Raw genomic sequence first — 23,067 nt, 5'->3', positions numbered from 1 at the left:
TATACATTTTTATTTTTGGTTTGAATTAATTACTTACCAGAAACTTTACCCCGAACTCAAAATTTTACCAGAAACTTAAAATACACATAGACTGATGGTTGTTTTCATTAAAGAACCAATGCCTTTCAATTATGCAAATATAATTTCAAGCTACAATCAAAGCTGCCAAAAAGATGTCCAATGTATAAATATTTGCCCTACCCAACGAGATACACAAAATATCAAAAAGCCGTTGGATGAGGTGGCATTTTATATATACATTATATCATACCACTGAAGTTATGCAGATGTACAGTGGCAGGTGAGCCTGTTTTCCATTGTTGTTTTTTATTGTCCCATTCCATGTTGACCCTTTCTTATTTATTTTGAGCCACAGTCCTATTATTTCCCCATTAATTGTTTGCCCTTAAATGTCATTGATGGTATTATCAAATATTATTTAGTAAATCTCCTTTGCCACAAAAGGTTCTGCAAAATTATGAAAACTATGACTGGAATAATTTAAAATATTTTGAAATCACAATAAAAAAATGTTGGCTTACTGACACCCCACTGTATGAAATAATACAGAGCCCACAACTGCAGAAAGAGCATTTGGGATGATTTTGCTGTCGCTGCCTGCGATGTAGCTATGGGATGACCTCGACCTCAGCTGACAGCTCAGGGACAAGGCAGCTTTTTCTTTTGTCTGGCCTCAGCACACTTTTGGACAGACCCTGAGGTATGAGACCAGCTTACCATTCTTGTCATAACCATACCACCCAAATGTTATTTTCTCAAGTGAATTGCATCGTTTTAAATGCTAATTTCATTTGTTTGTTTTATACGAATAAATCACTTCTCTGTATCACAAGAAGATACAGAGAAGAGGGTTGGATGGATGATTTTGATTCAACCTGGCGACCCCTGAAGGGAAAAGCCAAAAGGAAAAGAAGACATTGTGCTTGAAAATGTTCAAACAAAAATATTTGTCCATTAATCAATCTTAAGAGCCTTGACATCTCAGCAAAGTTACAGCTTTATAAATATGCCTCTCTCTCTTTGTTCATGAAGCCTGGTGAAAGGAAAAAGGCCAAACTGTTTAAGCTGGAGATTAAGCACAAGGGAGTTTGGACAAATTTGCCCATTGGGACAGATTGCACCCCACATACCTGCCATTGGGCAACGCTTGCCTTCAAGCAGAGACGTCTCTTTATAGAAATGATGGCCCGGTTACTCGGAACAATACTTACACTTGCATGTTAGCAGTTTTATGAGGAATAATTGTTTCTCAACTAACAACCAACTTCACCTGACTACATGAAAGTACTGCAAATAAAGTCTATGGCTTATCTTGAAAAAGTAGGCTTTGGAAAGAGACATTGCTGTTAGCACAATCAAACAAAATATCTTCAATTCAGTCAGATTCTAGCCAAGAGAAGGTACATATCTCAGTTGCCATTATCTCTTGATTTGCACCCAAATGACTTAGATTATTTAGGTGCAAATATAAAATATAGGTTATTAGAAGAAAGAGCAAAGTATATTGTTTGGAGTTCCGGGCAACATATCTCTTTAGCATTGAGCCCTGTAAGGTTATCTGTTCTAACAATCACAAATGTATTCATAATGCCTTCCTTCAGCCCAACTGTGGACAACTATCCTGGATTGTGTTAGTAGAACACAACTGAAGATACCTTGAAATGAATTAAATATCAATGTGTCATTAGAATGACATGTAGCTGCACTGGAGGAATGTACTGGCAAGTTGTGCTAAAAACCATCAATCATTTCTTAGTGTCTTTGTATGAATAATATATTACTATTGTCCCCATCCTACTGATGTCTTATGCTTGTAGATACACCAACAAAACTTCTGTCAGGTCAGGTGGACGTCACCCTTTGCATCCCTGCACCCAGGGAGCCAGTAGCTGAAGCTGTTACTGGCACACATCCAGCCGAACCAGATAATAACCTCTTATTGCATGATACCAATGATCAGTGACAGACTGGAAGTACTGTTTGCTCCATGATCTAACGGTTCAGCTGAACAAGGGCCCCGAATTTACACATCAGCACAATCATTACACCATTTTCCTGTGTTCTGTGATACCTGGTCGGGTACATAACATGCTGACTTCCTGTTTTTAAAGAACATTTTTTAACAGTATGAGAACTCATGCAGCAAAGTGAAATGCCAGTTGTTTCAATGCATATTTCAATGAATGGCATACCAGATAAGGAAAAGATGGACAGCTTTTTGTCCCTTTTTAAAGGAAATGTTATATTCATATATTGTTTTCACCTACATATTGTATAAGTGAAAACACTGTCAGGTGTTTCAATGATCCTCTGAATAACCCCTCTCTGTACAGGAAACCAACAGCAAGAAAAAGATAATATAGGACCAATCAAACCGACCTAAACACACACACCAGAAACCCCCCAAAACGGTTTACTCAGACATAGATAGTTTAAACAGATTGTAGATTGAACTCAGGACTTTGAGACTTTTTTTGTTTGTTTGTTGTTGCTCCCATCCATTTTCATGCTGCTACCACCTACTGTTATCTGTTTTTATTATTTATGTGCATACTTTGTCTATTTATATTTCGCATCGAGCTGAGAGTCCCTGCTTGTATAACAGTAATTGAAAATAATTTATTGACTTAAAAACTCTTGAGTCATGAGCGATGTCATTAGACTGGTTAGCCTTTTAAAAGCCACATAAAAATAAAGTTAAATTTAGTGCACTTCAGACATGATTAGTAAAACAAAAGCTCTACCAAAATGACACAAATAATAATAGATGCAGAAAGTTACAGAATTAAAAGCACAAGGAGTGCAATGATTCAGCCCTGATTACTGTCATGTACAACCAAATATATCTTGTGTCCAACATCACCTTTAAGATTTTGCTAAATGAATGTTGAATTGCCAGATTGACTGACAATTGCATGCAAAACAAATAAGATTTTGTTTATCAAAAAAGCCTGGTGAAATAAAGTCGCAGATTATGGTTTTGGTAAATGCAGTGCATGATAGTCCTCAGCCCCTGACCTCTCGTTCAAGCTGGGCTTAGGTTAGGGGCAAACGTCTCGTTTATTTTGAAAGCAGTTGAAACAGCTTGTTGGGATATGCCGGATTCATTACTGTGACTCGAATCTGCAGAAAACCTCTGGACCCGGCCACACCTCGTGCGTCAGTAGGATCAACTCCCAATCAGCTTATTTTGGTTCTATTAATCGCTAGAAATTCAAGAGCTTGCACACCGCAGTGTACAAAAAAAAAAAAAAAGAGGTCAACAGCAAGGGGTAAAACCAGCTGGGGTATTTTTTTTTTTTTGGTTTTACTTTCATTATTACACATAGCTTCACATTGGGGTCATCATGTTGTCCATTCTCAGCCCTGTGGATTCATCTGGTTTCCAGGATAGAACAAATTTGTAAAAATTTGGTTCAGAATATGACAAATAAAAAAAAAAAAAAAGATTCACACCAGAAACTAGAATCTTCCCTTTAACCCTGGGCCACTTTATAATTGGCTGTGAGTCTTCATTGTATGTAATTATTTTTTAGCACCTGGACAGTAACTATATTGTTGTGTTTTATGTATTGAGATACAAGGATACCAAACACTAACCTTGCACTGTTTTGGCTTGGATGAAACCACCTGATGGCTATCAATTATTCAACTGATGCTTAAGGACAAGAACCCTAACCCTTTCAATTTGTCGGTAAAACAGTCCCTTTAAAAGTAAATACATCTCCAAATTATTTACAAAGAATCAATTGAACCCCTTACAACAAAACATTTTACTGCAAATTTTAAGTACACCATATAGAATACGTACAGCTTGAAGAATCGATGATCTGATGAGCATGACCTTCTCACCACAGTACCAGACTATGGTTACATTGACCCAACCAGACTTGCACTCAGCTCTGATTCCATTCTGAATCAGATATGATGTTTTGTTTGGCTGTTCCAACACTTTTCCAAACCCAGAATAAAACTCCACATTGAATGTCAGGGTGCTGAAGTAGCTCACTTATTCAAAAGGACAACAAATTGGCACAACAGAAATAGTGCCTTGCTTAAACTGCATTTCTGAATTGAATCTCAACTTCTTTCAATTTCGCTTTCAAACTCTAAACTCATCACTAACCCTGTGGCCACGATCTTCATCTGCAAACCTGTTTGGTTGTGTGTTTTTTTTATTTGCTGTTAAACACAAACTGGGTCCAAGCCCTTGAATTTTGTAGAAACAAAATATGGGCTCTCTGTTGACTGACACTTCAGCAGTTTCGTCAAAAATCTATTAATACACTTTGAAGTAACACCCAGAGATGAAATGCATGTCAAGGGTTCTGTGTCTATAGCTGATGTAAACATACAGGCTTTTAAATCCGAAATTTGAAATGCTGTTAAAATTGACAAATTTTCACAGAACATGTGCTAAACAGGGTTTACATTCCAGACAGGCTGTGTAACTACAGTGAGCTGCTGCTTTAATTTCTGACCCCCAAAGGTGTAAGTAGCCCATTTTGAAAGCCTGTAACCAAGACATTACAATTAATACAGGCGTAAATAAGGTCCAGTTATATGGTAGACGGATGATGGTAAATCATATCAACTAAATTACAACATGAAGCAATTCTGGCCGTGTACTGATATAGTTGCAACACCATCTGAGTACGTCTCAAGACATTTGGTCTGAGTGGGTGACTTGCAGCAGCACGTTAGATGTTCTATATAATCTGTACATCTGTCCATGCAATTTTTTTCCCCATTGTTGGCATCATTCTGATTCAACTTATGAAATTGTCCTTTGATTTATTCAGAGCTTATCAAATAAGTCTGCTGTCTGAGGCACAACACCTAGCTGTTCAGTCTCTGTGTTACCACCTCTCGGTACATAATTGAGATATACACAAACAGAAGGAGGATTACAAAGAAGTCGTCCATGAATCCCAGAAGTCCAAAGAGTGCCTCAGGGAGGATGTCGAGTGGTGAGGCCAGGTAGGTGAGTGCACCGACTACACAGAGAAGAATTCGAATCCTGAACATCCAAAAGAGGCCACCCATGGAAAACATCTCCCTGAAGGCGTGACGGAGCAGGGTGGGAACGTCTCGCAGCCGATCCATGAACTGAGAGGAATTAGAGAGAAGAAAACCAACATTAGGAGAGTCTGTTGAAAAAAAAGGTCATTCATATAAATTGAGACATCACACGTTTTGGGTTGGATACTGAAGGCACTGCTGTGTGATTAATTGTTGAGGTATAGCCAGCGTATCAAATACAATTCTCTTAGTTTCGGTGTACTCAAAAAAGTGACAGCACTCCAAATTACTTTTACTTCAATAAAATGTGAAACAGGACAACAACAATGTCTCCACTGCCACTACCCCTTGTTCTAATTTTGTCATGGATTTGAGTTCTTTTAAAATCTAGTGATCCATGTGAGCCTCTATATATCTTCAGGTCACTTCAATATGGCCTCTCTGTAAAAAGTTTGGTCTACCCTGACTTGAGAAAATAAAATAAAGAAAAATTGCGGAAGTCTCCAAAAACAAACCACAACCATGTGGTAAGATACGTACAGATCTTGGCTGGCCGGAGAACCTCCGGTTGTAATCATTAATGTCCCTTAATATAAGTTGGGGTTCAGCCTCACCATCCTGGACCCTCTGAGCAGAGGCATACTCAGGAAAAAGAGGGAAGAGCAATGTCACCTGGACCAGGAAAAAAAGGAACGATGTTATCTTTATTTTAGATAAGAACTAAAAGGAAAAAAATGGTATAGAAAAAAAGAGCATCAACAACAAGAAATAAATATATTAAAGGTCTCACCATTTGTCTGCAAATGGGGCAGTTAATCGCACCCAACCAAGTTCCATATCTCCAGTAGGCTATGATACAGGAACCTATACAGGGAAATTAAGTTACATTGCAAAATAAAAACGGACTAGACGTTTTAGAATATGTACATGTAGAATATAGAAATGTAAAATTTTTAAAGAAATTTGGGTCCAAACATTGGCTACAAGAATCTGTACTTGCCTAAAGTATCTGTACTAACCCTAACTGGTTTGTGGACCAACAGTCATATTCTTCTTTGTGCACACTTATGAACCTGTAAAACATTCTCACCACAGAAAAGATGACCACAGTTTGTTTCAACTGGCAGGACAGCCAGCTGTAAACAGACAGGGCATGACATGTCTGTGTAATACTGCTGTCTGACTTCTGGCTGAGGATTTTCGTCCTGTCAAGACATGAAATTATATAAATAAGAAATATAAAAATCACGTATAGAAGGCACCAATCCAATATTGGTACATAAACTAACAATATACTCACCATCTTGAAAGATTAAACCAGTTACTCTTGCAAAAAGTTATTTGCCGTATCGATATAGATTGTCATTGCAATGCAATATTTTTATTTATTTATTTATTTATTTTAAGGTTTATTAAACAGTAAAATCCATGCCCAAAAAGTTCTGCTAAGAAACATGTGTTATCCAATGGATGATTATAATAAGAACACTGCTCAAAAGACAAAGACGGTCATTCCTGTTTATTCCTGCCCCCCCAGATTTAAAAGAAGTGCACTCTATGGTTGTAACTTCAATAATCTCTTTCATTCTTAAACATCAACAAATTCATCATTCAAAAGCTAATACCAACACTCTTAATCTGAAAGTTGCTAATTTTGTCTCCAAACACTTCATTGGAAAGAAAGAACTTCCTGGGGGGTCAGAAGTCTCTAAATTCAGCAACAAAGTAAAAAAGAAGCACTGCTCAGATGGGACATGCAAATTGGATTGGCTGGTAGCGTCACATGTAGCGCTGGGAGAAACACAGAGAAACGGAGAAGCACCGCGTTTATTTTTCCCACTGAATACAGCATGACAACAAACATGCATGCGCATAACTTTTGACCCCTTCGTGTTCACTCGCAAGATAAAGAAGTAAAGAAGTGAAGGGAGGAGATATTACTTTCCAGGACAAATTGAGCTTTACCAAGATATTTGACTATTTTTTTGATTTTTTTTTCCCAATAACTGGAAAATTGATTGATCATTTTCCAGATTGTGTGGGAACAGATATTTGTTTTTTCAATATTTTCAGATGCATGCTGAGTTACCTGCTCGGTCTGCAGCTGCTGTCGGACAGCTCTAACGTGCTCCTGGTTCTCAGGATGTATGTTCTGCTCATCTTGCCTACAGGATCAGACATGGGAGACGGGTATTTTCACAAATATTCTTGAGATGAAAGATGCATGTCACAGTCAAATGTAACCCACGGGGTTCACACATGAAAAACTTTCCCCAGAGTGGGGTTTGTTCTAGAAATCTAGAGGGCTTAGAGCTAAATCCCAATCTATTCATTTTAATGTCGAGGTAAGATATTCCTGTATTAGTCTCACAGTGGGGAAATTCACAGCCACACATTACTCTGCATTTTACAAGCCTTGAAACCGGAAAATTTCAGGAATGCTGTAGGCAATGTTCAGATTGAAAAAAACAAGGTTGCTGTGTAAAGTGGTTGTGCTGACCCCACAGAGCAATGGAACACTGACAAAGACGCAAGCTTTTCTGTCACATCTTGTAGCTTAGGGGCAGGGAAGAAAAATAAATTCTCTGCCAGCATTTAATTCAAAGTAGATGATGTTTTGCAAACATTGCCATCCTCAGACTGAGTCACACTATTATTCAGAGCATGTCTTTGCCTAGTGGTGTCAACAGGTCCACATGGAGTTAGGGAAATACTACTTGATGAGATAATTGAATTCGCTGGTTAAAATGGTAACCTTGCAATCATACATGAAGTGAACAATAATCAGCCAAACAACCATGAAAAACAAATCATGTATTCAATGAGGGAAAACTGTTTTCATAAAACATGCTAAAAAAATTACCAGCCCATAGATTTCTTACTGTAGAAAAAGAAAAGAGTTGGGAGTTTTTGCGGGAATTCCAAATAAATTCAAATTTGTAATGAGATGTCCTGCAATGTTTATATATGGTGTGATGTGAAGTGTGCAGAGGTCTGGTGGGAAACAGTCATCATAACCACTAGTATTAACTCTCCTCGCACATGAGAAAATCTGCATGTGACTAAAAGAATCCTTAATGTTCACGGGGTATATAAATCAAGCTATACACACCAATTTTACTGAGTATATATATATAAAATATCTTTACCCTGCTTTTGCTGCAGGCTTTAATTAAATCTTCTACCAGTAGCCATTATACATTACCTTGGGATAGCAACGGACCTGAGATTGGAGAATAGTATGCTGGGGAGCATCTGTTTGTGAAGTATTCTTTTGGATGAGGTCTTAAAATATGTTCAGGGTTGACGTGAACAATTTCGATGTTGCTTGAAATAACTGTACTGTGGTACAGGCCACAGTTAATTTGTGGCTATAAAACACACTTTATGGCTATAAACCCCACAACAAGCAACGCACAAAAAGAAAAACCAAACTGAAGAGGAAGGACAATGAGTTCCACTTGTATGCCCCCCCCCCCCCCCCCACACACACACATATGCACACACACACACACACACACACACACACACACACACACACACACACACACACACACACACACACACACACACACACACACACACACACTAATTTTCACACCATGGGAATATATATACCCCCTATGCCCCAATTTTCGCACCTTGAGCACACAAGACAAAATATGAATCTACTTCATGGAAGTGCACTGAAGATATCAGACACTTGCATCCATAGCTGTATTTATTTCTATCTTATTTTTTTCCCTGAACAAACAGGTAAACATACAGAGCAAATTATCTCTAGGCTGACTGTTCCAAGTAATGTCTCTTTGGGTGGATCTATCTCTCTTTATTCCTATTCAGTGTAAAATGAGTGATGGACAAGCACTTTTAAAGCAAATATAAAACATGAAATATATTTGCTTCTTACCTACAGAGTAGAGTCAGGAGGCCTGCGAGGAAGGCAATGCTGACAACCACAACAAATAAGACCTGATTGCTGATTCCCTCAATAAGGGTGTCTTCATCTTGGATTAGGTAGTCCAAGTCCCCACACTGATTGTCTTCCATCACCCAAACTCACATCCTAAAACACTAGAAGAAAAACAAAAGTTAACATGCCAAAGAAAGTATTTAATTGACAGCAGTCTTCCTACAGCCACTTTCATTTTATTTGTACTACGTCATCTGATTTCAAAAGCAAGTAAAAAGTACACTATCCCGCCTGAAATTGTTTCTCCAATTGTTCCCACGGGATTATGACAAAGGGCGGTAAAATACCACACCTGCCCATACAGATTTTAAAGAGAAGGGCAGATGATCAGGATTTGGGATATCACAAAGCTCTGGAAGCCAAATCTCAGCAGAAGTACTCCTATGGCAATATGAAGACAACAGTGCTACACACAGCTTTGTTCCCAGCAACTGTTAAAATCCATCCATCACCTATCACATATCTGGGACAGGATCGCAGGGACAGCAGCCTAAACAGTGAAGGACAGACTTTGTTCTCTCTGGCCACTTCGTGTACGTCATCCAGAGGAGTCCTGAGGTGTTCCCAGGCCAGAAGAGAGACATAGTCCCTCCAGCAACTCCTAGGTCTTCCCAGGGGCCTCCTCTCACCAGACCAAGTCTCACCAGGGATGTGTTTAAAGGAAGCATCCTGACTAGATGTCTGATGTCACCTGATCTGACTCCTATGGTTTCGAGGGAGCAGCGTCTCCACCCGGCATCTTTCCCAGATGGCCAAGCTTCCCACCCTATCTCTATGGGACAGCCCCCACACCCTGTGGAGGAGACTCATTTTGGACACTTGTATCCTTGATCTTGCGAGGCTGGGGATGAAGATCATCCAGTAGGACCTTCTTCATCACGACAGACCAATGCAGAGTTCACTTCATTAATGACGCTGCACCAAAAGTCAATCTCCCGCTCAATTTTTCCCCTCACTCCTGAGCAGGACCGAGAGACCATGAACTCCTCCGCTCTTGGCAGGATATCAACCCCAACTTAGAGAGGGCACTCCACCCTTATTCGGCTGAGGATCCCAAACTCAAGGTTTGGACGTGCTCATTTTCACCCCTGGCCACTTCACATTGAACTGTGAACTGTTCCAGTGACAGTTTGGATATATATACATATTTTTTTATTAAATTCAATCCCTTACATATTTCTAGATTCTGGAATACCATGAAGTGATGGAGAAATTTGCATCACCTAACTGTACTTTTTTAAATTATATATTTCAGCAAAACTAGATGTTTGAAATCAAAACGAGAGTCTCGTCTTGTTAAAAAAAAAATGGTTTTGAAAAACAGCTACCTCTTACGGCCTCTTCGTGGATTATTTGTAACAACTACAAAATAGATTCCAAGGCAATGCTCGCCAGGCTAAATAATGCTATAATACATACGCGACGCGTTAAATCGATTAAATGAATAATATGCTGCGACACACGGTAATTCTTAAACTCCCAAAAGCCGGTTTCTATTTAGATTTATCTATTTTTGGTTCAATTTAAGTGTTGCTAACTTCCTTCGACCTGTCAAAACATTGGGATTAAATTAGACCAGGTGCTTCTTTAGCTAACGCGCTTATTAAGATTTCCCGGCCTGGGAAACATCCGGGTCCTTAAATGACGTCCCGTCAAACGACAACGTTTGAGTTTCAGCATCGGTGAGTAAACACACAAATGGCCGTCATAACGTGTCGGTTTAAAGTCTCTGGAGCTAAGAAGCAACACTCACAGCTGCGCAGAACCAGCATGTCTTGTCACTTCAAGCTCCCGGTGGATTGACTTGTCAACCTCGACACATCCGAAAGGCGGGGTGATTCTCGCGGTGGCTGCCGAGGGAGGGGTGCTAGCACGTCCCTGTTTCGCCGCTCCTCGATCCTCCCCCTTCGATCGCAACACCTCCGAGGATTCGTTTGCTCGAAATGTATTTCGCACCGCAGTTGTCACAGTCTTTCGATTCCGCCCCCGCGTTTCTTTTTCCTCTTCCTGTTTACATCGCGGACGGCCGACGGCGGTCTCCGTTACCACCACCCACTGGAGTGGAGTGTGCGTGGGAATCGATCGGTTTTAGGAAAAAGATCGTCATTTCTCTGTACCGATGAACTCATCGTTGTTGGATTCTGCATGTTTATAATTTTTTTCTCTACCAAAACATTAAAAAACAATGACGATCTCGCTCGAATACAATCTTAAAATTAGAAAGAAGTGATAGAGAAATTGCAACGATAGTTGACAACGTAATACAGAGGAAGTATTATTACGTAGTGCAGATAGTGCAAGAATATGAAGTGAGGTTGTACATATATTTTAATAAGAAAAAACTCCTTTAACTTTGTTTTTTTTCTGTTCGATAGTGAATGTTGTCGAACATAAACATGAATCAAAAAAAAAAAGTTTCAAGTCGCTGAAGAAGAGTTTTCATTGTCATTATGCAAGTATAACGAAATTTAAGGCATGCATGAAAAAGAGGCACACACCTTTAAAGTAGACAAAGTATGTGCACAGTTGAATTAATATAGATTCAAATAGATAATAGCATAAAACTAGATAATAGACAAAAAAGGGATGTTGTGAATAAAGTGCAATACCAAGGCACAAACAGGGATACGTTGACAAAATAAATTATGATAGTGAGAAAAAATTTTTTACATAAATGTGATTATAATATTCCAACGTTTTCTCAGTCCAACCAAAACAAATGACCTTTGACCCATGGCAAAGACCCGCCTGGAGCAGGGTAGCGGGCAGTTCATAGTGTGGCCGGTAGGCGGCAGTGGAGAGATTCACACGGTGAAGGCTAGCGTCAAACTACACGAAGAAGGTTACATGCTGCTCGCTTTAGCCAGTCCAGTTTTAGGCATTACAGAGGCTTGTTATTATATCACGCCCATAATATAAACAGCAAAATATTTACACCAAGGCAACATGCCTCGATACGCTCAGTTAGTGATGGGCCCTGCCGGTAGCGGAAAGGTAAGTCCTTAAGCTTTTCCGTTTAACACGCTGGAATGCCGTGTTATGCTAGCGGGCTAAGTTGCTAACGCAACTTGAAATTGCCGAGTCAAATAAACGCATTATGGATTTGTCTATCACTGAGGGCTTTATGTTATTTTCTGTTTCAGAGTACATACTGCTCAACCATGTGCCAACATTTAGGGGCGTCCAACCGCTCAGTTCAGGTGGTCAATCTGGACCCAGCAGCTGAGCACTTTGACTACCCTGTCGTAGCAGGTAATCTTAAGTAACATTACTTGATGTCTTTGCCTGGTAAATGTTTTGCTTTCGGTTGCTCCCTTCAGGGGTCGCCTCAGCGAACCAACCTCCTTCATCCATTCCCTGTTCTCTAAATCCTCCTCTCTCACCTACTACTTTCATGTCCTCAGTAACAACATCCTTAAACCTTCTCCTTGCCTTCCTCTTGTCCTCCTGCTTGGCTGTTCCAACCAAAGCATCCTTCTACCAATATATTCACTATCCCTCCTCTGTACACATCTGTCTCAGTCCATCTAACATGTGCCATCCCTCTGATGGACTCATCCCTGATGCTAACAATCCTCAACACTCCCAAAGAGAACCTCAACATCATCTCTGATACCTCCAGCTTTGTCTCATGTCTTTTTCTTAATGCCACTCACCACGGTCTCACCATTGTCTTGTACACCTGTCCTTTAATTCTAGCTGATACTCTTTTACCACATATTCCACACTTTTCTCCTCCAGTTCCCGCTAGTCTAAACGAATATCTCCACTTCTTTATAGCTCTGGATTGTTGACAATAAGTGCTTAAGATCCCCTTCTTTATTTATCTCCGACCCCTTGTAGCCTCACGGTTCCATCAGCATCCCTCTTACACGCGTGCATTCTTTGAAAGTCACAGGTTTAATTCACATTCCATTTTGGCATATGTTTAACACCAGATGCCCTTCCTGACACTAAAAGACACAAACCGTAACCTGATAAATGTCAAATACTATTGTGGGCATTATTTATGATAGTTGTGAAGTTAACTCACTCATACAGTATGTTAGCTAGATAACAACTCAACCGTAGTTTACGCTTCTACTTGCTCGAAAAAAGATACTTTGCTTTTTTCGGGCAAGTAACGAAAATTAATTAATGAAGACATCAAGTGCTACCTGGATGATGTTGAGGTATGTATTTTGTCCTTAATTGCAGTTGTTTGTTGGAAATCACACAGATATATTTTGTCCTCAGACATCCGTGAGCTCATTCAAGTAGATGATGTGATGGAGGACCCCTCTCTAAGGTTTGGACCGAACGGCGGCCTGGTCTTCTGTATGGAGTACTTTGCCAACAGCTTCGACTGGCTCGAGGAAAGCCTGGGTCATGTAGAGGATGATTACATCCTTTTTGACTGCCCAGGTAAACATTGTGAGCTGAAGTTGGAATTGTTTGTTATACTGTGTTCCAGTATGGACCATAGCAATCCTTTCTCCCACACCGGGGTGACAGAAACATTCAAGGTGCTGATCTGCCAATCCACAGCTATGTGAACTCAAGGGGAAGATAGTCCTTGACATGTAGACAGGCAGAGCCACAGGCTAAAGATGAAATGTGAGTGCTAATGTGGTATCTTACATTACATAGCTGTGATAAGTGCCTCTTTGTGCAGGTCAGATTGAACTGTATACACACCTCCCTGTAATGAGGCAGCTTGTGGAACAGCTCCAGCAGTGGGAATTTCGGGTGTGTGGGGTTTTTCTGGTGGACTCCCAGTTCATGGTTGAGTCTTTCAAGGTAACAGTCTCCTCCCTTTCAAGTACAATGGTTATAATCGTATATACTGCCTAAATGAAGTCTGTTTTCAAGTATCTTTCTTTTTTCCCCAACTGCAGTTCATCTCAGGAGTCATGGCTGCCCTAAGTGCTATGGTGACATTAGAGATTCCTCAAATAAATATCATGACAAAAATGGACCTCCTTAGTCCTAAAGCCAAGAGAGAAATTGAAAAGTAAACTTTATCACTTGTTTGTTCTGCCCCTAATGTATCTTCTTAGAAAGGCTGTGCTAGAATCGGTAATGTAAATGTGCTGATATTAATTTAATGAATTGTGTAGCGTTTGAAAGATTAAGCACTATTAATTGTATTTGCCTTATTCAATATCTCTTTTTTAACAGACTGATTTCTTTTTTTTTTTTTTAATTCATCATGACCATCATGAAATTTTGTTTTTCACAAGGTACCTTGACCCAGATATCTACTCAATGATGGGTGATAACTCTGACTCCATGAGAAGTGCAAAGTTTAAGAAGCTAACCAAAGCCATCTGTAGTCTGGTCAGTGAAATATTTGATTAGATACTTTAAATGGTTTTGGATTTGAAATGTACTGAGGAAGATTATATTTATTTATTTATTTATGTGTTTATTTGAAATTTTTTTGTGTGGTCAGATTGATGACTACAGCATGGTTAGATTCCTGCCTTTTGACCGCACAGATGAGGAAGGTATTAACATCGTACTGCAACACATTGACTTCAGTATACAGTATGGAGAGGACCTGGAATTCAAGGAACCGAGGGTAGGGGAAAAAAAACATACCCAGGCATAATGAAATACACTATTAACTCTTGTGTTGAAAACTTACAGAACATTTGTTTTCTTCTCTGCAGGAAAATGAAGAAGAGCCTGCTAACCTAAATTATGATGAGATTTTCCAAGACAAAGGTGACAGCTGAAGAACCCCTCCAGGATTTTCAAAATTTCGAAGTGATGTCTCAAACTTCAAAATATCAACAGCAAAAAAAGAATTGTGGGCTATCCTAATACAGAGTAGTTGTGACTGCAAAGACAATGATGTGTGGAGGAGTGATTATTGAAGGTTATGAATGTTTTACTGCATGTTGGGTATTTGATGACTCAGGAAATTTGATTTCCACTCATTTAAATTGTATTTTGTCATGACGAAGTATGCGTGTACAGTTGCAAAATAATTTATAGTGCTATGTTTTTAATAAAATATTACATAAACCGCTTGTCTCATGTTGTGAATAGAATGCATGCCTTTATCGCCCTCTGGTGGTCAACGGGTAGTTTTACATGTACATACTTCCGGTAAAATTTAAGGGTGTGGGGAAGGAAGGCGGAAGCTGCGTTCTCTTCTGCTTGGATTTTTCTGTTGCTGACTTGTATTGATCTTTGTCACTCAACATGCCGGTGAGTGGGCTCTGTGCTATTTTTAAGCGATATGAGCGTTATTATGGTTCATTTAATGGTAAAGAATTGCACGGGAAATGAACGGGGTGGCATAAAGGCCTCGCATTTCGTGTTAGCGCCCCAGACTCGCTAGCCTAATTTGCTAGCAAGGTTAGCAATTTGGAGATAATCAAATGTCACAGTGGAAATTAGCATGTAATGCTATTTTTCTAGAATTCAAAATGTGTAATGTGAGCACCGTATACCGTTTTTGGAGAAGGGAAGTTCACGTAGCAGAGGATGCTATTGCGCTGTAATAAAAGCTGCCGGCATTTGGTGAAATACGTGTCGACAACTTCAGTTTATTTTATCTTGTGATTGTCATAATCTCCCTCAGGCGTATCATTCAAGTCTGATGATCCCCAAAACCAGATTGGTGGGGAACATGGCTCTGCTCCCTTTGAAAACTCAATTTAAAGGACCAGCAAGTGGCGACGGTAAGGTTTACAAACAAGTGGGAAATGTGTGTACAATTACACAGTATATATAAATAAATCGTTGTTCTCTCCGTTTTAAATGAAGGTTTCAGTCATATATTCACTTGCATGCAGTACTGGTGAAACTCGTAATTTGTAATCAATTTCCTGATGCGCATATCGGATTGCTTCCATATTTGGTCCTGATGGCCTCCCTTTGACGCAGTTTCCAATGTTTTCATAGTATGCAAATGTGTTAAGTTTTAAACTTTCTTGAGCTCACGGTGTAAAAAAAAAAAGATAAGTGGACGTAGCACAAACGCTAGATGTTGACACTGTATATGAGGGAAGCAGAGCAATAAAGAGGGATCCTTTAAAAACATTGGTTGACTGTACAATTGTATTGCGCACCATTTGAATTGAATTGCTTTATGTTTAGCAATGCTCATCTTGCCTTGCAGGAGGTGAATCCGATATTATTGATGAGGCTATCTACTACTTCAAGGCCAATGTTTTCTTTAAGAACTATGAAATCAAGGTAAGTAATTCAGAGAGAAGTACATGATATTTTCTACTTTGCTGCAAGGAAACTTTTATTCAGCTAATGTGGCTAAAATTGATATGAAGTAATTCTCAACCTAGATTTGGCTCATAGCCAATGATTAATATATTAAAAACTAGGTCTTGAAAATGTGGCCATAGGACTGTGGTTCTGAAACTCAATAGATCAAAAATAAGTTGCCTCAGAAATGAAGTTTGGGGGTAATGTTTGTTACCTCCTCTTACATATCTTTTCTATCAGCATTGTGTCACAAACAATGTCTTTCTTTTACCAAAACACAATTTCTTTATTTTCCCAAACAAGTATAATGTTCTCTATGTAGAAAGTTGACCACTTCCCATATAAAAAAATGTCAAAATGAAAGCACACTATTTATAATTGAATTTTTAACATGAATTAAATAAGCACATATGTCAGTGGCACTCAGTATGTGTTTCCTTTCTTCTGATGCTGTGTGCTTCATTCTTGCACTTGCCCCAGCTTGCTTCTCATTTCCCTGAATAGTTGTGCATGATTTGAACTATGTGGCTTGTCTTTTGTTTAAGAAAAAATGGCTATCGTTGTACCTCCCATTGATTACTCGATGGAATCCACATTCTTCATCTTGTATTGTTTGTTTCTTTTAGAATGAAGCAGACAGAACGCTGATCTACGTCACACTGTATATCTCTGAATGCCTAAAGAGGCTACAAAAGGTAAATTGCATAATTTTTTGTAGCACCGTTTACATAGACCCATCTTACATTGTTTTCATGCAGAGCTTACTGTTTATCATTGAAAATGCAGCACATATTTTTAAGTAAGTATTTTTCATTGCAGATGTAACATTATTTCTTAGCCTACATAAAGGAGGAGTCAACTCTTAAAATGTCCATGTAAATTTGTACCTGCAAAGATTAGAGCTTCCATTTTTTTACAGTGATGTCACAGTCAGAATGCATGTATTGCTCCTTGCAGTGCAGTTCCAGGGGCCAGGGAGAGAAGGAGATGTACACTCTGGGCATCACCAATTTTCCCATTCCAGGAGAACCAGGCTTCCCTCTCAATGCCATGTATGCTAAACCTGCAAACAAGCAGGAAGAAGGTGAGAGCCAGCAACATCATGGATTGTTTTGGGGTTTTTTGACACACTGCAAATAAAAGCGCAATAGCCACAGTCTACTCTTGTGAACTGTGACAGCAGATTTACACTAATTTGAGCTGGTAATAACTAACGGCCATAAATTCTGTTTTGGTGCTTTTAACTCTGAGTTGATGAAAATACCTCCATGCTCTGATTGCATTTCCATCAACTCCTTGCCTCAAGTCATACATGACCCAAATAGCAGGGAATATCAGCTTTTAAAGACCTAGTGGAGTGTAAAATACAATTTCCAGCTTAAGTTCCGTTCCCCTTTTTGTCAAATGGTCCTTCATAACATGCAAAATTCTAAATGTGTGTCAAAAATAATTTCAGTATTTGTGCAGCAATATTCCTCTGAATTCTCTTGGCATAACACATTTTGCAAAATGTGATGACTCATCATGTTGGGGTGACACAAATTTCAGTCTTCTTCTTCTCCCTTTGGCTTTTCCCCTCAGGGTTCGCCACTGTGAATCAATCTCCATCTAAACCTATTCTCTGTATCCTTCTCTCTAATACCAACTACCTTCATATCCTCTCTCACTACGTCCATAAATCTCCTCCTTGGTCTTCCTCGAGACCTCCTGCCTGGCAGCTCCAATTCCAGCATCCGTCTACCGATATATTTACTATCCCTCCTCTGTACATGACTGAATCATCTCAGTCTGGCTTCTCTGACCTGCTTTCACTACAAATCACAGTCATCTGCAAACATCATGGTCCATGGAGATTCCTGTCTAACCTCATCTGTCAGCCTGTTCATCACTGCAAACAAGAAGGGACTCAGATCTGATCCCTGATGGAGTCCCACCTCCACCTTGAACTTCTCTGTTACCCCTACGGTGTACTGTAGGGGTAACCGTACACTGCACCACAGTCTCACAGCTAGCATAATCTACGGTCTAACATACTTCGCTGCAACTCCAGACTTCCTCATACAATACCAGAGTTCCTCTCTTGGCACCCTGTCAGATGCTTTTTCTAGGTCTACAAAAACACAATGCAGCTCCCTCTGGCCTTCTCTGTAGTTCTCTATTAGCATTCTCAACGCAATTACTGCATCTGTAGTACTCTTTCTTGGCATGAAGCCATACTGCTGTTCACAAAAGTTTCCACTACTCTTTCCCTTGACTTAATTGTATGGTTCATCAACTTTATTCTTCTATAGATGCCTCAATTCAGCACATCCCCCTTATTCTTAAAAATGGGCGTCATCACACTTCGTCTCCATTGTTCGGGCATCTTCTCACTCTCTAAGATCCTGTTGAATAATCTAGTTAGAAACTCTACCGCTGCCCCTCCTAGACACTTCCATACCTCCACAGGTATAAAGCCTGCTCCTAAAATTCTAGCATTACTACCTTTCCACCTGGTCTCCTGGACAAACAGTATATCCATGTTCCTTCTCTGCATCGTGTCAAGCAACTCTACCTTTTCTTGTTGTTGTCCCAATATTCAAAGTCCGTACTCTCAGTCCCAGAGTCTTGCCTTTCCTCTTCTCTCTCTGCTTTTGAACACTCCTTCCTCTCCTCCTTTGACCCACAGTAGCCCAGTTTCCATTGGTACCCTGTAGGTTATTGATACCAATGGCGTTGTTGTTAACCCGGGCCTTGACCGACCCTGTATGAGATTATTAGTTTTGATTTGGATGTTTGGTTTTGGCAAAAGTTTTCCGCCGGTTGCCCTTCCTGATGCAACCCTCTGCATTTATCCGGGCTCGGATTAGCTCAGAGAGACAGTAGCCTGTGCCCCCCTGAGGCTGCTTTGGGTGACACAAATTTCAGTGATTAATTTAATTAATTAAATCAATCATATGATGTGCTTTTTAACATCTCTATCTGTGACTGTACAGTTTCTGACACTGTGTTCAACTGACCAACCAAAGGTTGGATGTGGCTTGTAGAACTGCTATATTTTCACTATATTGATTCTTATTTATTTATTTATCTATTTATTTATTTATTTGTTGATTGATTGATTGATTGTCTGACCACCCCCTTGTGTTTTGAGGCAATCTGAAATTGCAAGGTAGCTATGGAAGCAAGACTGCACATGCCCTCTCACCTTATGAATTCCTTAGGACATACAGTAAAGACGGGGCATGGTTTTCGACTTTTTCCAAGAGTCTGTCATCGATTTCATACTCCACTGGCAGCCAGAGGGCCTCTGTTACCTGGTCATATTCACCAAGCCTGTAAACTACTTTCATAATGTAAATGCTGTTTTGACCATGTTTGGAAAGAATCAGGTCAACTACTTTGAAGAAGCACATGAAAATGTAGCATTTCACTTCCCTATGCGGCAAGATGGTGATATGACTTCATGTAAATTACTTCAGGCCAGGACTCTCCACAGACGTATGACAGAAAGAGACAGATGCCTGATATTTGTGGCAAAGTGTTGTAATTCTCCATCTTGGTGCCTTCAAAAGGTCTTACAAAGCTCAAAAACTACAGTGTGACATTATCAAGATCATTCCTGTACTCTGACCAGACCCAGACTTTAGATTTGTCTGAGGACAAACCACTTATGTTTATTTTTAGTACAAGGCCTGGAAATGACTAGAATTGTGAACTTCCTGTTTGGACTTAGTCATGACTACATTATACTTTTTGTAGTTTATGCCCAATGTCCTAGATGTAGAACTGAAAGTTTGTGAGTGGCCCCAACAATGCAGATTTATTTCATATGCTTGTGTGACACACATAATATTGGGTTGAAAACTCCAGTTGTCTCAGTTCTTGAGATCCTTTGGATTCATTTTTTTGTTTGTTTTGTAATGGAATGTGTTTTGAACGATGGCGTTGCCTTCATTATAAACTTACTTTAACAGATTATAACAATATAATCAATTGTTGTTTAGTTCAATGCATAAATGCTGGATACAGATTACAGTTAAACAGTGGAAATCAAACTAAATCTTTCAGACATCAACCTTTGTCAGCCCATGAAAAATCAGACCTAGTCCTATACAGGTGCTATCCTTTCAGTAACCTGTCCCGCAGTGCCTTTCTGCTGTCATTGCTCCGCTTCCCTGTTGTCTCCTGTATATGTCACGTATCCTCAGCAGTGCATCTTATAATTTGAACAAATCAGTCTACTCATACCTTTCAGTAGTTCAGTAAACTGAGACTCCAGTATTGCTGAGATTAAATTTTTCACAATTTAAAAAGCCTCCTGTCATATTGCCCATGTGGAATATAGCTGTTGTGGTTTACAAAAATTATTCTTCCCTGCTGCTCACAGCAGACTGAAAGTTTTGGTGCTATAACAAGACTGTCTTCAACCCCTTCCAGAAACCATGAGAGCGTACCTCCAGCAGATCCGACAGGAGACCGGTTTAAGGCTATGCGACCGTGTGTTTGACCCCCAAACAGACAAACCCAGCAAGGTGAGTCCCCCTCTCAAACAGCACCGTTTACTCAAGCAGCGTACAGACATTAGTTAAATTCACAGTGAAGGTCCACTGATCATATATGCACTCTTCCATATTTCCTGCACTCTCTCTCTTTCACTAAATGTATGTGATTATGTGTATGTATATATTTGTCTAACAAAGATTTCTGTTTCTCTTTCAGTGGTGGATGTGCTTTGTGAAGAAGCAGTTCATGAACAAAAGTCTGTCAGCTCCTGGACAGTGAATGATGTCAAACTGTTTTTTTTTTCCCCTCTGCGCCTCCAAAGTGGTTAACTCTTTGGTTTGGGTGTTCAGGCCTGATTTTGTGATGCAAAGATGATTTTATACTCTTTAAATTCAAAGATATCTCTTTATTCGGATATTAAAGATATTAAGCTGGTGCTTAAGTCAATAAAGCAATTATGAGTATTTGAAAATGATGTTGGTCTCTGGTCTTTCTGTAATAATTTATACCTCAGTGCATGTCCTTTGAAACTACCTCGGAAGGAAGTGGCATTGAATTTAAAGTTTGCATTTCATGACCTGTATGGAAATTGGTAGAATGGTGGTGATGCAAAATAGTTTCACCAAAATTGTTCAAGAATGTCCACGGCAAGGTTTATTATTCTCCGCTAGGATTAGTTGACTTTATGAGCAAATCCATCAGAAGGCCTTTCATTACAATTTGATATTTGATATAATTTGATATCGCAGGGGTGGCGTGGCACAGGAGGTAGAGCAATCATCTTTGATACCGAACATTCTTGGTTCTTTACCCGGCTCCTCCTCCTGTGTTTAAGTGTTTATCGAGCAAGACACTGAACCCCTAACTGCTCCCCTGGTGCTGATGGACGGCAGGCCTACTGCTCATGATTCATCCATGACGCAGAGAATGAATTTCCTCACAGGGATTTAATTATTATTAGTCTACAAAAAACTGTTTTTATTGTTGCAGCACTATTTACTCCTCCGATCAGATAGAACACTACTTTTAGAGTCCACAAAGGGAGCTAAATTAAATTCAGCTGTCGAATATTTCCATGCGTTCATTTTTACTTTGCATTCATTACTACTTTGTTTATGCAGCTTTTTCTTTTTTTAAATGCTTGATGGAAATGCAACAGTCCCATACTGCCATGTCAAGGTACTTTGTGTGTAAATGTACCACATAAAACTGATAAAAGCCGGTTTTCATGCATAAACAAGTATTTATTTACACATGGGCAATATAGAAAATCATTGCAAACATGTTAACTTGTTTTAATAATTGTCTTTGGTGGTGCTCACAAGTTCTCCACTTTTCTCCCTCAGACCATTACAACAAATATGCAGAATATAAATTGAATGTTATGTTCATTATTGTTCGTGTAAGAGTGGATGGTTGTACAGCCCTGTGATTGACAGGCAGCTGTTCCAGGGTGGACCTCACCTCTCACCCAGTGTCAGGAGGGGTTTTAGCACCCGCATATAGATAAATGCCTGAATAAATGAATAACCACTTGCATTTCTTTCTTCAACACACACGTAACAGGAAGTTAAAGATGCACACTCATGTTGCCACTAAGATTTGGACCACATAATGACATTTTCTGCACCTTGACTGGACAGGAGCCCTTCATCCGATCATGCTGTGCAGTGTTTCTAACACAAACATGTTAAACACCTTCCGAATTTGCGTTCTCAGAAGTTTGAGAGAAACAATTTGGACTGCCGTCACAACATCACATACTTTTGAGGGAAGTTGTTTTCCAGCGCAGCACATCTCAGTGTGATTTCACTGAAGATTCATCTTGACGGTTCACTGCATTTTGATTGAAACTTAAGTCAAAAGTCACCTCCTGACTCCACACCAGCATGCAGTTTTTTTGCCCGTAAAACCACTGCTGCATCCCTCACCAGCCCATCGGTGAGGTCAACCCTCACCTAACTGTTTTTTTCCCCCTACATGACTTATTTGCCACAACAAGAGTGAAAGATGTGATGTCACCATTCTTGACTTCTTGGGAAGCTTCTCCCATTAAAGAGATGTGCTCCTTTAAATTGCCTCAAAGTAACTTTGTTTTGAATTGGACTGAAAGATAAATCTCCCACTTTACATTTCCATATTAAGACTTCCTAAAGACTTAACATTTCATCACTTGGTTTCCTGTAAAGTATTTTGGTATCTAACTACTTCACATTTATCAATATATCACCCTTCGATGGCTTTATGTATTTTATATCTCAAGATACCCCACAGATGTTCATACTTTGTTTTAATCGGAATACTGCGAGTTTGACTGCAGCCTGAGCAAGTGACTGACTGTCAGTTAACCT

The 23,067-nt window shown here is 39.5% G+C and overlaps 3 protein-coding genes across 3 annotated transcripts; 2 read left to right on the top strand and 1 right to left on the bottom strand.

The window, feature by feature from the left end:
* Positions 1–3,779: 3,779 nt before the first annotated feature.
* Positions 3,780–11,020, bottom strand: rnf170 (ring finger protein 170). The gene is made up of 7 exons (XM_086152492.1): positions 10,770–11,020; positions 8,954–9,117; positions 7,133–7,208; positions 6,134–6,248; positions 5,834–5,907; positions 5,584–5,715; positions 3,780–5,130 (listed from the first exon to the last, which is right to left on the bottom strand). Exons 2-7 carry the CDS (start codon positions 9,091–9,093, stop codon positions 4,861–4,863), a joined length of 807 nt encoding a protein of 268 aa, XP_086008618.1. The 5' UTR covers positions 9,094–9,117; positions 10,770–11,020; the 3' UTR covers positions 3,780–4,860.
* A 753-nt stretch (positions 11,021–11,773) lies between these two features.
* On the top strand, positions 11,774–15,021 carry gpn3 (GPN-loop GTPase 3). The gene is made up of 8 exons (XM_086153096.1): positions 11,774–12,010; positions 12,160–12,268; positions 13,253–13,420; positions 13,671–13,795; positions 13,894–14,009; positions 14,239–14,335; positions 14,451–14,579; positions 14,671–15,021. Exons 1-8 carry the CDS (start codon positions 11,963–11,965, stop codon positions 14,734–14,736), a joined length of 858 nt encoding a protein of 285 aa, XP_086009222.1. The 5' UTR covers positions 11,774–11,962; the 3' UTR covers positions 14,737–15,021.
* An 85-nt stretch (positions 15,022–15,106) lies between these two features.
* arpc3 (actin related protein 2/3 complex, subunit 3) lies at positions 15,107–21,192 on the top strand. The gene is made up of 7 exons (XM_086152490.1): positions 15,107–15,214; positions 15,591–15,690; positions 16,131–16,207; positions 16,858–16,926; positions 17,189–17,315; positions 20,651–20,745; positions 20,933–21,192. The coding sequence occupies exons 1-7, from the start codon at positions 15,209–15,211 to the stop codon at positions 20,993–20,995; spliced, it is 537 nt and encodes a 178-aa protein (XP_086008616.1). The 5' UTR covers positions 15,107–15,208; the 3' UTR covers positions 20,996–21,192.
* Positions 21,193–23,067: the final 1,875 nt, after the last annotated feature.

This window comes from Fistularia commersonii, chromosome 9, assembly GCF_037954325.1.
Source record: "Fistularia commersonii isolate RoL2024-O1a breed Wild chromosome 9, RoL_Fcom_v1.0, whole genome shotgun sequence".
NCBI lineage: Eukaryota > Metazoa > Chordata > Actinopteri > Syngnathiformes > Fistulariidae > Fistularia > Fistularia commersonii.
Note: the sequence above shows the minus strand (reverse complement) of the source record. Positions and strands in the feature narration are given on the sequence as shown.